The sequence below is a fragment of the Sinocyclocheilus rhinocerous genome, unplaced genomic scaffold (assembly GCF_001515625.1).
Source record: "Sinocyclocheilus rhinocerous isolate Xijiao unplaced genomic scaffold, SAMN03320098_v1.1 scaffold1211, whole genome shotgun sequence".
In the NCBI taxonomy this organism is placed as follows: domain Eukaryota; kingdom Metazoa; phylum Chordata; class Actinopteri; order Cypriniformes; family Cyprinidae; genus Sinocyclocheilus; species Sinocyclocheilus rhinocerous.
Window position 1 is genome coordinate 40,305 of NW_015670979.1, and position 14,105 is coordinate 54,409.

At 35.7% G+C, this 14,105-nt stretch overlaps 1 protein-coding gene across 2 annotated transcripts in view; it reads left to right on the forward strand.

Annotated features, from left to right (window-relative positions):
* The window catches only part of LOC107734442 (protein phosphatase 1E-like), a 49,044-nt gene that overhangs the window by 31,898 nt on the left and 3,041 nt on the right, over positions 1–14,105 (forward strand). For both annotated transcript variants that reach the window (XM_016546403.1, XM_016546402.1), the window contains exons 2-6: positions 4,379–4,500; positions 8,637–8,836; positions 11,971–12,159; positions 12,251–12,394; positions 12,837–12,930. In XM_016546403.1, the coding sequence (XP_016401889.1) occupies positions 4,379–4,500; positions 8,637–8,836; positions 11,971–12,159; positions 12,251–12,394; positions 12,837–12,930 (749 nt within the window). The remainder of the gene's footprint in view (positions 1–4,378; positions 4,501–8,636; positions 8,837–11,970; positions 12,160–12,250; positions 12,395–12,836; positions 12,931–14,105) is intronic.

Genomic DNA, 14,105 nt, shown 5'->3' on the forward strand with positions numbered 1-14,105 from the left:
AAGCTGTGTGTGAAAAGGAAAAACCTCTCATACACACAAAAGTGAAGTCGAGCGTTTGGTGGATCTTACACAGTCAAGGACGGTTGAAAGTTAATGTAAGAGTAGAAACCCCCTTGAGAGCCTTGTGTAAGTGTGTGTGTGTGTGTGACATGTTTTTGCAGTAGTAGGTGGGTTAGAATGTGCATGCCAAGCTACACTGCATCAAAGACAGGCTCATCTAGACACACACAATACTATTTCCATATGCTAAAAATGCATTTTCATCTAGTTGAATCTTAAAGTCTATTATAAAACAGATTTGCTAAAATAACGACTGTTTTCACACAAGTTTCCCTCCATATGCGATTGGTTCAACAGAAAGATAGCCCCGCCACAAATGCTTGCCATTGGTAGAGCCAGTATTGCTGTTGTCGGACAAGCAAAGACAGGCTCTTAGAGATACACAAGACTATTTCCATACACTAAAAACGTTGTTTCGACTTGTTGAATCTTAAAGTCTATTATAAAACAAATTTGCTAAACTAATGACTGTTTCCCTCCATATGCCATTGGTTGAACGGACAGATAGCCCCGGCCCAGAAGCATGCCATTTGTAGAGTCAGTGTTGTGGTTGTCAGGCAACTCAAATAAATTGAGTAATATCTTGAAAGCATCATAGCTTTTACACAATTATCATGAGAATAAATATATGAGTGGCTATTTTGTAGTTGTCTTTACATATTTAGCTAGGATAGAAAGCATTTAAACACTTCAATTACACAATTAGTTTTTAAGTAATATTTACTGAACATATATATCGCTCTAATATTTTTTTTTCTTTAATTATGTCTGCATTTATATACTATGCAGGTCCATCAGCAGTGTGTAGTTGTGTGTGTGCAAAGCGTCATTTCTCTCCTGACATGAAGTGTGACTATATAGTGTTAGCCACACTGAGCCTTCGTTTCTCTGAATGACGTCAAAGCAAGGCTCCCCGACACACATCCCTGTTTCTCTCACTTTTTTGCTCTCTCTCTTTTTTTTTACTACCCTCCTGCTATATAGTTGCATTTATCTTCTGTAACCAGGCTAATCTGTTAAACACAACCAATATGAGTGCAGAGCCACTTCTATTATGCTTAATTTCCGTTCACAGTCTCTCTGGCAACATATAAGCATGCTGTGAGATCTTAGTAGCCTACTTCAGAGATGTCACTTTGTGCGGTGCTTTGAAGTCTGGGGATAAAGAAAGCAGTGTGTATGTATTTTTTGCCACTTGGTTGAGAGGACAAAAACAGCTCTTCTCTAATCCTCATTCCTTAGCATGCCTCTGACTCCTCTGTGCTGCTCAAGAAATGGGCGTCTCCCATTGGCTCACCTTAGCTGTGCCCGAGAGCCTCAGCCAATCAGAGCTCCCCACCTCGGCACCCCCCCCTCAGGTAGTGACGGCTGTGTGCATGTGTGCAGGAGAGAAAGAGCAAGAGCATTTCTATGAATGGAAATGCGGAGGAGGATCCCAGAATGTGATGGCAATTGGCATGTCATTTCTCTCTCTTTCTGTCTTCGTCCCCTCCTCAAGCCATCAGTTCCTCCCCCATCTCACTGTCACTTTTCTCTCCCATCTTTTCATCTTTCTGTCATGGCAGACACTAATGCACACTGCTGTCCCTGTGACACGCATGGTGTCAAGGACTCCCAGTGTCCTTAGGATCTGATTCAAACATCAAAGTTATTTAGGTTTCATGGGTGGATGGACGGATGGATGGATGGATGGATGGAAAAATCAATGAACAGATATCTAGATAGATGGATAATGATGAACATAGATAGATAGATAGATACCAACAATATGCGCAGTGTAAATAATTATGATAAATATGTAATAGGTAAATGGATTATGATTAATATGAACTCTCTTTCATCCCTTCTTCATACTGAGTGAACTGACTATATGATGTTTGGAAGAACCTTTTAGCTGTTTTTAGCCTCCTTCTCATCTCTCTGCTGGATCTTTCATTTGGAGCAGACCGTCATTGAGTCGTCCTTGAGATCGCTCCACTTTCCGCCCTCCCGTCTGCTGGGCTGGTATTCCAGCCTCTTGTGTTCACTGTGTGTGTGAGTGTTTGTGTGTGTGTTACAGAATGCTCTGATTTCTAATATCTAACGTGTGTTCTGGCCTGAGGGCAGATTGTGGCTGTTTGCCTCACTACAACATCACTCACCACGGCAACCCGTCGTCATGGATGGGGCTACTGTCAGGGTTGTCATGGTTATACAGGCGCATCAGCTGTCAGTGCCGTACAGCCTCATGTTGTTATGACCACCAGAGCGGAGGCATTTTAATGCATTATTAAGATATTCATGATGCCTCATGATAGTCATTTTTGGATAGATTTTCTTCACTAATACTTGGATAATGCAATGTAACACGTGATATAAGACATCAGTTTTGGGTTGCTCATTCATTATTTTACACTTTACAGGTATAACCAAGAAGTCTTATAATGGTGGTTAAAATTATAGATGTATATATGATGTACATGTATAAGTTGTATTATAAGGCATCATGAATAAACATATAGTACCTTTATAAGGCATTACATATAAAAGATTTATAAAAACTCAAAACATTTAGATTTTGAAATCAAATCTATTGTCTTTATGACCTTCATTATTTCTTCTGGCTTCTTTTATGCAAAACTTATATATCAGTTTTATTGAATTGACTACAGACAGTCGTTCATAAATTGAGCGCGTCATAATAAATGTTTTGGGATTAGGACATCACATTATTGGATGGCTCTGTTATCCTCTCCCATCAGGCCACAGCTGAGGCTATTAATTCAACAGAATGTTGGCAAACGCTGCTGAAGCCGCTCACAGACAGAGGGAGATGGGAATGGCACATTGACACTGTCCAGACACAGGTTTTGAAGATTTTGGAGGCATATTTATTCACTGAGATAAATTAGTTATTAGTTCTGTGCCAGATAATTGTTCCTTTCCACAGTTGGAAACACCAATTATTTGTCCATATATATATATATCATTATTTAATGGACAAGCATTAATGAAATATATATATATATATATTTCTTTAAATATATACCATTCAAAAGTTTGGGCTCAATAAGATTTTTTTTTAAAGAAATTAATACTTTATTTTATCAAGGATAGTCATTTAGACATTTATAATGTTGCAAAAGATTTCTGATTCAAATAAATGCTGTTCTTCTTGAAAAAAAAATTCAGTTTCCACAAAAATATTAAGCAGCACAACATTGATTTCAACATTGATATTAATAAGAAATGTTTATTTAGCACCAGATTCAGAATAAATTACGATTTAAAATATATTAAAATAAAAAAGTTTATTTTTAATTGTATTATTTCACAATATTACTGGTTTACTGTATTTTTGATCAAATAAATGCAGCCTTTGTAAGCATAAGATAATTATTTTAAAAAAAACATGAAAAAAACTTTGTGGGGTTGGTATATATATACAGACAGACAGACAGACAGACAGATAGATAGATAGATAGATAATAGATAGATAGATAGATAGATCTTCAGTGATATTTCACATTCAAAACCGGTTACATATAGGTCTTAAAATGTGAAATTTTTACTCTATATTCTTGTAATCTACCCAAAAATTGTGCAGCATTCATTATGGCATAATGTCAATATGGCGTATAAATATATAGGATTTCTGGTACTTATCTTCAAAATGATTGTCAGTCATTTAATGGGGAGATCCCTGTTCTGTTTGGATGAGAATGCCACAATCGTCTCTTATGAAATCCTCTTATGGGGATGACGGGCTTGTCTTTAAGTGACGGCTCTTGATTTCATAATGCGCAGTTGTATTTATTTTCAGTGATCCAGCGGGGTCTCTGCTCTCAGAGCGGCAGAGTGCTGAAGTGGATTTGGGTCATGCTAGTTTTAGAGTGCCTCTCCTCTCCTCTCCTCTCTCTCAATCCATCAGAGCGACAAGCCCTAAAAGGATATTCACATCAGTAGTTAAAAAGCCAGGCTTTAACGCTTACAGTTCAGCTTTCTACCCTTGTTCATCACCATAAGCTTTTATAAAGGAATAGTTCACCCATACAGGAAAAAAGTCTGTTTGCAAAAGAGGTTTTTGATGCACAATGATCATAAGAACATATTCAGCTGGACTATCTTTGGCCATTTTCTCTGTTTTGACCTGTGCATATTGCTTTTGCCTCCTACTCATCCTCTCACGGTTAAACGAGCACTCGCTCTGGTGCTGAAAAAAGAAAAAATGAAGGAAAAATTTAATCAAATACTGACAGCGCTCCTTTGCATAATGTTTCTGTAATCCACTCAGCAGATGTTTTAAAGCTCTCTTTCTCTCCCTTTCTCTCTTTTACAGCAATTGCCCTTTTTCCTTGGCTGCAGCCCTGGCCCGTGGTACTGCAGACAGTATCCTGCAATGCGATCTCTCCGTGTACCATCTCAACAAGAGTGTGGAGGATGGCATAGACACGCTGCCTCGTAAGTGCCCTGTAAAAACTGAGTTAACCACGTCACTTGGACTGTGAAGTCTTATTTTTAAACAAGACAAGTCTAGCGTGGATACATTGTGATTTTCTTGACACTCCTGAGCCATCTGAAGTCATGCAGTGCCAATAAAGCTAGTGAATGAGTTGGGTCTGCATTGAAGTCTTGCTATCGAGTAGAGATCTCATGATATTTGATCCGAATGTAGGCCATTTTGCACAATTTTAAGCCTCCTATTCAACTGAAAATTTAGGTCACTTACTAACTTAACGGTGGCCTGAATTGCTTTCTTATCTTTCTGTATTCGAATTGAAATGGCAAAGGAATTTGAGGTGGGAACGGCTGCTAATACGCCACAGTTTTGGCTGGTTTAGAAAGGAGACCTTTAGCAGGTTTAATGGATCAATTAAATTTTGACACCTCTCTTTGTTATGATATTGAATCCGATCAGATTCATTTCTCTCTTCACTTTGCTCTCACTGGCAAGACTCTTTCTGTAGCAATAACTGTAAACTGCTACATGAACGTACATCACAATCTTTTTGGAGAACAGATGTTGCCTGACATATAAAGGATGATGCGCATTATTTTATGGACGTACTATAATAAGTCATCGGCCTATATTTAAAATGTTTTATTTATTTTTCTGTATCAGTTACTATTGCATAATTAATTTTTTATTTAAATCTACAAGCTCATTTCCTTTATTTTTACATTAGATATTTACATTTACATTAGATTACATTTGCTGTCCTCTTTAAAAACACTAATAATTTAAATATATTAAATAATTGAAATACTTACTTTTAAATGTAATCTTTATAAGTAATCTAGCAAATATCAAAATAAATATTCATTTTTTTATACTGTGCATTATAACATGATGGCTAAATTCACTTGTAGCATTTAAAATAAATGATTTTGTTTTTTAGTATTATATTTTTAATTTATTTAGACAATATACTGTAAAATGTTAACATCAACCATAACATGAAAATAATTATCATTATAATATTTAATATATGAAATACACAAATAAAATACATAATAAAATTCTATACTCTATTATCTAAAATCTAAATATTTTATAATGTGTAATATTTAATTATATTAAATATTTGAAATATATTAAAATTCATTACTTTTATTTAGAAAAAAGTATAGAATTTTAATATGTATGTTATTTATATATTTTAAAATGTCATGCTGCTTTATGTATTTATAGCTTTTCGATTTATTTTGACATAATAGTATAGAATTTTAATATATATTTTATTAATATCTTTTTTACTTTCTTGTGCTGCCACAGAGATGGAAAATGGAGTTTGGATTTCCCATTCAACCAAACAGATTTCAATTCTGCTTCTGTTAGTGACTCAAGTAAAATTACACATTTCATCTTTAATTATGACCGACAGCTATTTGTTTCCACCATAATTCTTTAATAGACAACTCTGGAAGAAAATTCAGAGTTTCTCCACTGGTAATTACAACATTGCTTTGGCGTTCATGTACACTTATCTCATAAATACAATCATTTCGACAAGTCATGAAGGCTGCAATAATTCTCTGTGGTTCACATCTAACGCTTGCCGTCATGAGTTAGCGCAGACATTCACATAGCATGCTGATCCCAGACACTTTCCTGAGTGGACGGTAGATTTATAAAGCCAGATGGACTGCAATCTGTGTTGAGTTTAAGCACTGTTCAAAAATACGTCAGAGCACGAGAACTCCACTTGAGCCGAGTCTGGTTTTCCTCAGCCAGATCAAGGGTTTCACGGGAGGTACAGTCCTTTAAACAGGCCTTCATGATGTGACCCATTCCAGCAGCAGAGAGTATGTTTAGTGTAAGACATAGCAGTGGAAACGACTGACATCAGTACACTGGGCAGCAGACAGATGTCTGCTCAGGGCAAAGGCAGTACATACTGTTCACCAACTCATCCCTGAGATGGCAGATTAAATTTAGACTCTGCCCACGGAGACAGACAGAGAGAGAGAGAGCATCTAAAAGGCGAAGAGAAGAGAAGAGAAGAGAAGAGAAGAGAAGAGAAGAGAAGAGAAGAGAAGAGAAGAGAAGAGAAGAGAAGAGAAGAGAAGAGAAGAGAAGAGAAGAGAAGAGAAGAGAAGAGAAGAGAAGAGAAGAGAAGAGAAGAGAAAAGAGCATGTAATGTCTACTTTTACAACCATCAAACAATCTAAAAGGCCTCTTCGTCCACACAATGCTAAAATACATCTGTCAAAAGCAGTACTGAAGCAGACTGACAGACAAAAGGAAAATGCAGCCTTTGAAAAATATGCCATAAATGGAGTAATAAAAAACAGGCACTCCATTAGGCAAATCTGAGACTTTGCAATAAGTTTTGGCATGCAAACTCTTTCAGCAACATTTTATGAGCTTGAGAAACAAACAACTTGCTTTGCCAATGATACTTTTAAAGGTTTTTTACACCTAAAAATTAAAATTCTGTCACAATTTCTTTACCCTCTTGTCTTTACAAACCTGTATGACTTTATTTCTTTCTTCTCTTCGCAATAGAACATGAAAGATGTTTCAAAGAATGTTAATGCTGCACTTTTCCAGACAATAAATGCAAATAGTGACCAGAAGACTAAAAATCTGGTATATTCAGAGTTGGCAAAAGTACACATATCCTTCACTCAAGTAGAAGTACAGATATTCGTGTTTAAAAATACTATGGTAAAAGTTGAAGTACTGACTACAATTTTTTACTGAAGTTAAAGTATAGAAGTATGGGCTCTGACATGTACTTAAGTAAAGAGTAGCCGTTACTTCTACCTGTTTTAGTGCCACGCGGGTAATGGGACTTAACGTCATATAAATACCTAATACAAAAGAACTTACATTTCAAATTTTGTTAGCTAATAAATGTATCCAGGCTGAACAACCGCCATGTAGAACAGGGGCGGAACTGGGACAAAATTTCACTCATCCAGGCCGTCCCATACACCCACAACAAATTCTAAAACATGAACAACACTATTGTATGGCCATCACATAAAAGAGGTTAAAATCCTTAGGCTGGGGCCGTACAAAATAACTATATTTTCTAAATTGCCTAAATGTCAAAATTAGTACAACAATAACTACACCATGACAATATCTTTATAGAAAAATCCTAATATTGAACATGTTATTGCATCATGAGTCATATTTTTCCCTTATGAAAATTAACTATGGTTTTATTATAGTAAAAGTATAGTAACCATAGTTTTAGTTTTTTGGATTGATTACCATTTGTATAACCATAGTTTTACTACAAATTCCATGGTTAAACTATGGATAGTGTAGCAAAACCATAATTTGTTGTTACCTTAGTAACCATGGTTTTTGTTTTTTTGAGAGAGAGAGAGAGAGAGAGAGGATGCTGTACTGCTGAATCACTCACACTGTTTGTGAAATTAGGATCACAGAAAGTTTTAAAATGACTGAACTGCTCTGATAATTCCCGCATTATAAACGCGAAACCTGCAGGAATGTGTAGAATTATGCACAATACCCGCAATCCCGGGCCGAAATACAGGCCCTGCTTAACAAAGCAAGCAAAGACAAAATCTGATCAAAACCTTTTTGCGGATCAAATTTGGCGCATTCTAATATGAGAGACCTGAGAACCAGTAGCAATTGGTGTCATCTGACATCCTTCATATTACTACCTGAAAATCTTTGAGGATGTAAAGAGCAGCATAGATCACAGTTGGATGTAAAGGGAGAGCGTATGCTTCAAAGATATTGATGAGAACTTCACAAAACGAAAGCTTTAGTCCATAGAGAACAGAGATGGAACAATCCCATCATCATTAACCAGTCACCTCCTCTCTCTCTTTCTCAGTTGGCAGATGGCTTCTTTTGTCCACTGTCCTCAATTCTGCTTCCACTGTGCATTTAATCAGCATCTCATGCACTCTTCCTTTCCAATATGATATTACAGTCAAATCTGTTTGGCTTGTGAGTAAAAAAAACAGCACTGTCTGTTTGCTTATGGTGCATGGATGTGTTTTTTTACACTGTTGTGACATATGAAAGAACGGCTGCTTAGTCATCCTGAATCAAAGCAGCTCAGAGTGTTTATGTGTAACATGTAACATGTTATTTGCCTCGGCAGAGATCGATTCGGTGAAGCTGGCCCGGCTGATCTTTAATAAGCTATGCGAGACATGCTGTCATTGGCTAAAGGAGTTCCCGTATCGCCGCCGCCACTTACCGTACTATGAGACCTCCATCCATGCTATTAAAAACATGCGCCGAAAGATGGAAGACAAGCACGTCGTCATTCCTGACTTCAACACGCTCTTCAATCTCCAGGTATGACCTTGATTGTGACTTTAAATTACCTTTTATTTTTCACCAAATACACTACACTACCATTCAAAAATCTGGGGTCAGTAAGTTTTTTTGTTTTTAAGAAATTTAAGAAACTTTTATTCAGCAAGGACACATTCAATTGATCAAAAAGTGACAGTACAGACATTTATAATGTTACAAAAGATTTCAAATAAATGCTGTTCTTATTAACTTTCTATTAATCACAGAATCCTGAAAAAAATACTAAGCAGCACAAAAATATTAAGCAGCACAACTGCTTTCATCATTGATAATAATAAGAAATGTTTCTTGAGCACCAAATCAACATATTAGAATGATTTCTGATTTCTGTGACACTGAAGGCTGGAGAAATCGCTGCTTTGCCACAACAGGAATAATTTAAAAATATATTACAATAGAATGAATTACAATTTAAAAATAATTTTTAAATTGTATTCAATATTTAAAACATTTTTACTGTTTTACTGTATTTCTGATTAAATTAATGCAGCCTTGTTGAGCATAAAAGATTTCTTTCAAAAACAATAAAAAAATCTTACCGAATACAAACTTTTGAACAGTAGATTATAATAATAAACAACAAAATAATCCAAGACTTCACTGTGATTCGGTGTATTTTTTTTCTGTTTACTGTGCCTAGAGCCTTCTGTCAAAGACACAAATATGATTTCTCAGGACACTTATTCCAGGAATGTCTGTTGGGACATTTTATCAATGGTATCCTTCAAAAAAAAAATCCTACAACACATTTAATGGAGGTAGAGATGGTTTCCAAAGCAAATTCATCTCTAGTTTATTTGTATCACTTTTTTTTTTTTTTTTGATGAGGAGAAGGGGATAGAATATGATCAGGAAGTGTTGCAAAATGAATATAAACCTGCAAAGCCTATATGAGCACCAGGGATCAATATGTCTGAGGATCTATGCAAGCTGCTAAGCCACAGCTCCGACCCACAGTCAAATTCTAAGTCATCTAACAGCTGATGAATACTAAGGCTGTCAGCAGCTCATGATTGTTTTTCATCAAAAACTCATTTTAGGGCCTTTGCTGAGCGTTCCGTACTTTAACAAATAGCTCATACAAATGTGAGTCGAGGTAGATGCTAAAACACTGATTCACTTAGCATCACTTTTCATTGTAATAGAGTTGTGTTGAACCTAACATCTCTGAAGAAACAGCATTATGTAATTTCTTTCCTGATTGCCAGTATAATTTCCAGTCGAGCGAGAATGTGCTCCGTCGCCGGAAAGCAATAAGTGCCGACAGATTTACCATCTCATGTCCAGATCTACTTGATGTTTCAGATAAGATGTGTGGGATATTCTTCAGTGGCATTGCCGTCCACTGTAGCATGAAACAGACCCTCCCTAAAGCACGACTGTGGGGAATATTCCATCCTGATGGTTGCATGTTTCATCAATACGCTCTTCCCTACCACACATTACTCATAGACTCTGGGGCGGTTCTTCATCTCTCACATCTGGTAGCCAGTTGTAGATAAATGCTGGGCTTTTACTGGTATTATTGGGGAACACCATCATCGCTTTGCCTTAGGCAGAAGCAGATCAGAGACCAGTCTCGGCCATAAGTGGACATCATTCAGTGCATTTACACAGAGAGAGAGAAGCATAAGCATACTTGTTGTTCTTTCAGTGCTGTTCCACATGAGCAACATGACAAAACTAGAACACTCCCATAATAATTACTGTAAATGATGCACACTGAGGAGTACACTTTGGAGTAGTTAAAAAATTCTATTAAAAAATTAAATAACAATTTATCGCATATGCATATGCATATTATACAATACATACCTGATGTATTATCTAATTTACAGAGCTATTTTTATTACTTTTTTATTACTAAAAAAAATTGTAATAAAAACACAAAAAGGTTTAGGTGATTGAAAGGAAATTACTGAGGTTTCATATTCAGTAAACTACAATAAAAAAGTTGCAGGATGTATTTGATTTGCTTATGCATATAATACAGACTGTTGAATTATATGCTAATATTTCAGTCCTAAATAGCTGATTTACTTTGAAATGTTCGCAATAACAAGAATAAATATTTATAAAAACACAAAAAAGGTTTAATGAGTGAAACTGCATTTCATTTTAATAAACTGCAATAAAAAGCTCCAGGATGCATTTGATTTGTGTTTATTTTATGCATATAATACAAACTAATAATATATGCTAATATTTCAGTCCTGAAGAAATTAAATCACTGAGACTCAGGATCAAAATCTATAGTGATGATTATGCATTTAACTTTCTAAAGACTATAGTGTTTATTTTATGATTTTACTGACCTGATTGTCTTGACCTGTACCGTTTGTTTGTTTGTTTATTTATTTTTACATACATCCTTCACCATATTTTTTTCCCATAGTAGGTTAGAAAATTCATTTTGTGTTATATAGCAAAACGAAATAGGAAGGAAATAGGTTTCTTTACAGAACATTGCATACATTGGACAAGAAGATACTAATCAATGAAAGAACAAATTAATCAAATAAATTCAAAATAGTTGTTGAATGCATCCATGTGTCATAAAAACCTAAACTAAATGCGAGCATTTTCATGTTGTCATGAGCCGCTCAGCAGCAGCGTAGACACAGTGTCACAGTATTTGCAGCTCAGGGATTCTTCCATAATGAAATCCTTATTTATACAAATGAGAGCTTATCCCGTTTGACCAGCCCTGCTACGGAACTATTTAATCATTCGTAAGCTGCTGATAATTAAAACTGATCGACAAGAGGAAACACCAACATTTGATTTGCATATATTTCTCATGTGTAATATTTCATTTAGCTACATTGACTGCAGTTTATTAAGCGATCTGTTGGATGCCAGAGGTTGGCATGTTTTGGTTTTCTGTTTCACACTGATTGAGAGACATTTACAGGGATTTATTTCAATTAAGAATGGATTATGAGGTCTTTTATGTGGCAATAAGCTATTTTCAGTATAGTAACTGTAACAAAATACTTTGAATCATGATATAATCTGCATTTATCAATGAAATCAAAATTAGAGATGTTTTGTTTTATTATTGTCACAGTCATTTTATGAGGTAAATCTAACAAAAAAGTATGTGTGTTTAGGATCAGGAAGAGCAGGCTTTTTTTGCCGTGTTTGATGGTCACGGTGGGGTGGATGCTGCCATCTACGCCGCCAATCATCTTCACGTAAACCTGGTCAGACAAGAAATGTTCAGTCAAGACCCCGTAAAGGCCCTGTATCACTCCTTCAAACTGACAGATGAGCGGTTCATACAGAAGGCGTCACGCGAGGTGAGTCCCTACCCCACAAACACTGTCAGGATGCTCATATCAGCCCTTTTTGCTTTGACAACATCTGTATGCATCCATATGTCTGGAACAGAAACTGCGCTGTGGCACCACAGGGGTCGTGACTTTTCTGAGAGGTCACACACTGTACGTGGCCTGGCTGGGCGACTCACAGGTCATGATGGTGAAGAGAGGTCAACCGGTGGAGTTGATGAAACCACACAAACCAGACAGAGAGGTGAGAAAGTGAATAGTGGCGAGAATAGTGTATTTAAAATGTAATTTAATTAAATTTTTTGAAATAGTGGGAGACCAATATAAAATGATCAGGTGTTTCAAGTCCATATGCCAAAAAACTGGTCTTAGATCTGTCTTACGTTCGTCCTAAATTGTTGCATATTACCTTAATTTTTTATCTCAATCCAGCTCTTTGCTTGGGATGTCATTTAGCACAGTCCATTCAATTGACAAAAGTCACATGACAGCAAAGCTGTATTACCTAACGCACTCCCAAGAGTGGATCTGTTGAGCTGAGTCGTTGGAGCTTTATCTATATAATGAAACTGTATGTAAGTCACAGTTTAGCTGATTAGAGTTTCACTAATTGACACTGTACTGAACATGATACCAGCTGTTATGGTTAATGACTCCTCTTGACCATATTGTTTGTTTGTTTGTAGGATGAGAAAAAGAGGATTGAGGCTCTGGGTGGGTGTGTGATCTGGTTCGGCACATGGAGGGTGAATGGCAGCCTGTCTGTGTCAAGAGCCATCGGTATGGGACATTTTAAAATTAGATTACACAATTAAGCAAGCTAAAAGCTTTGTTTTTGTGCTCCTTCAAGATATCCACTTATTTAGACAGGATCTTTTGTAAGTTAAAGTGAACTAAAGGTCAGTGGGTGCATATTTTTAGAAAAGGATGTACAGGCTAAAGCAGAAAAACCCTTTATCATCACACCATAGATTTCAGTATGAAGGAGACAGTCTTTTAGAAAGCAAACACTGGCACAGACTCAATTTAATCAATGTAACCAAATTGTGCAGCTTCTACTTGGTCTAAATCAGTAGCTGAGTCTGTGTACTTTCGAAGAACAAAATTGATAATTGTCAAACTTAAACCAAAGTACTAGATCCCAATCTTGTGTTATCAGACCAACCGTGTAGTTGGAGTTGAAAAGAGTACAAACTTCTTCATCACGTCAATAAATTATTGATAAAGTATCAGTGTACTTTACAGTATGTACATTAGCCAGTGTAAGATTACGGCTTTCAGGCTAATGAGCATTGCTGCAATAACAAAGACTGACCTCCTGCAAAATTCTTAGGCAGTGTTCCCACGACTTCCTGCACAGGAACTGTTTTTCACTCCCTAAATGCTGATGGCTAATCTGTTAGCTAATCCTATCAGTCTAGCATTTAATTCCCTTAAAGCTCTTGATTCATAAATAGGACAAGTGAGGCTAATTCTGCTATAGCCTAGGCAACTGGTCTTTTGCAAGTACCCAAGAAGCCCAGAACCATGTCCAAGTCATATTCTACTCAAAAAATCAAAAGAAGCAAATAAGAAAGTATATTTAGTTTAAAGAAAACACTTATTTTAACACATATTTTAACAAATATTTATTTATTTTTTGCATTATGACATTATTTGCATGGCAATTAAGTATAGCTGATTTATTTAGATTAATGAGAAATGCTATTGTGATTAATGAGAATGAAAAAAAAATACAAACTCCAAACAAAAACAAAAAAAACAAGTGCATTACAGTAATGAAAATATTGGTTGAAAATGTGTTTAATTGTAACTAAAATAAAGATAATTTTTTTTAATTTTTTTTATATTTAAATATAAATTTCTAATATATATTTTTATATATAATGTATAGTTATAATTTCTAATAATTATTCCTTTTTTGTGAGATTCACCTACTTTATATTTTTTTTACT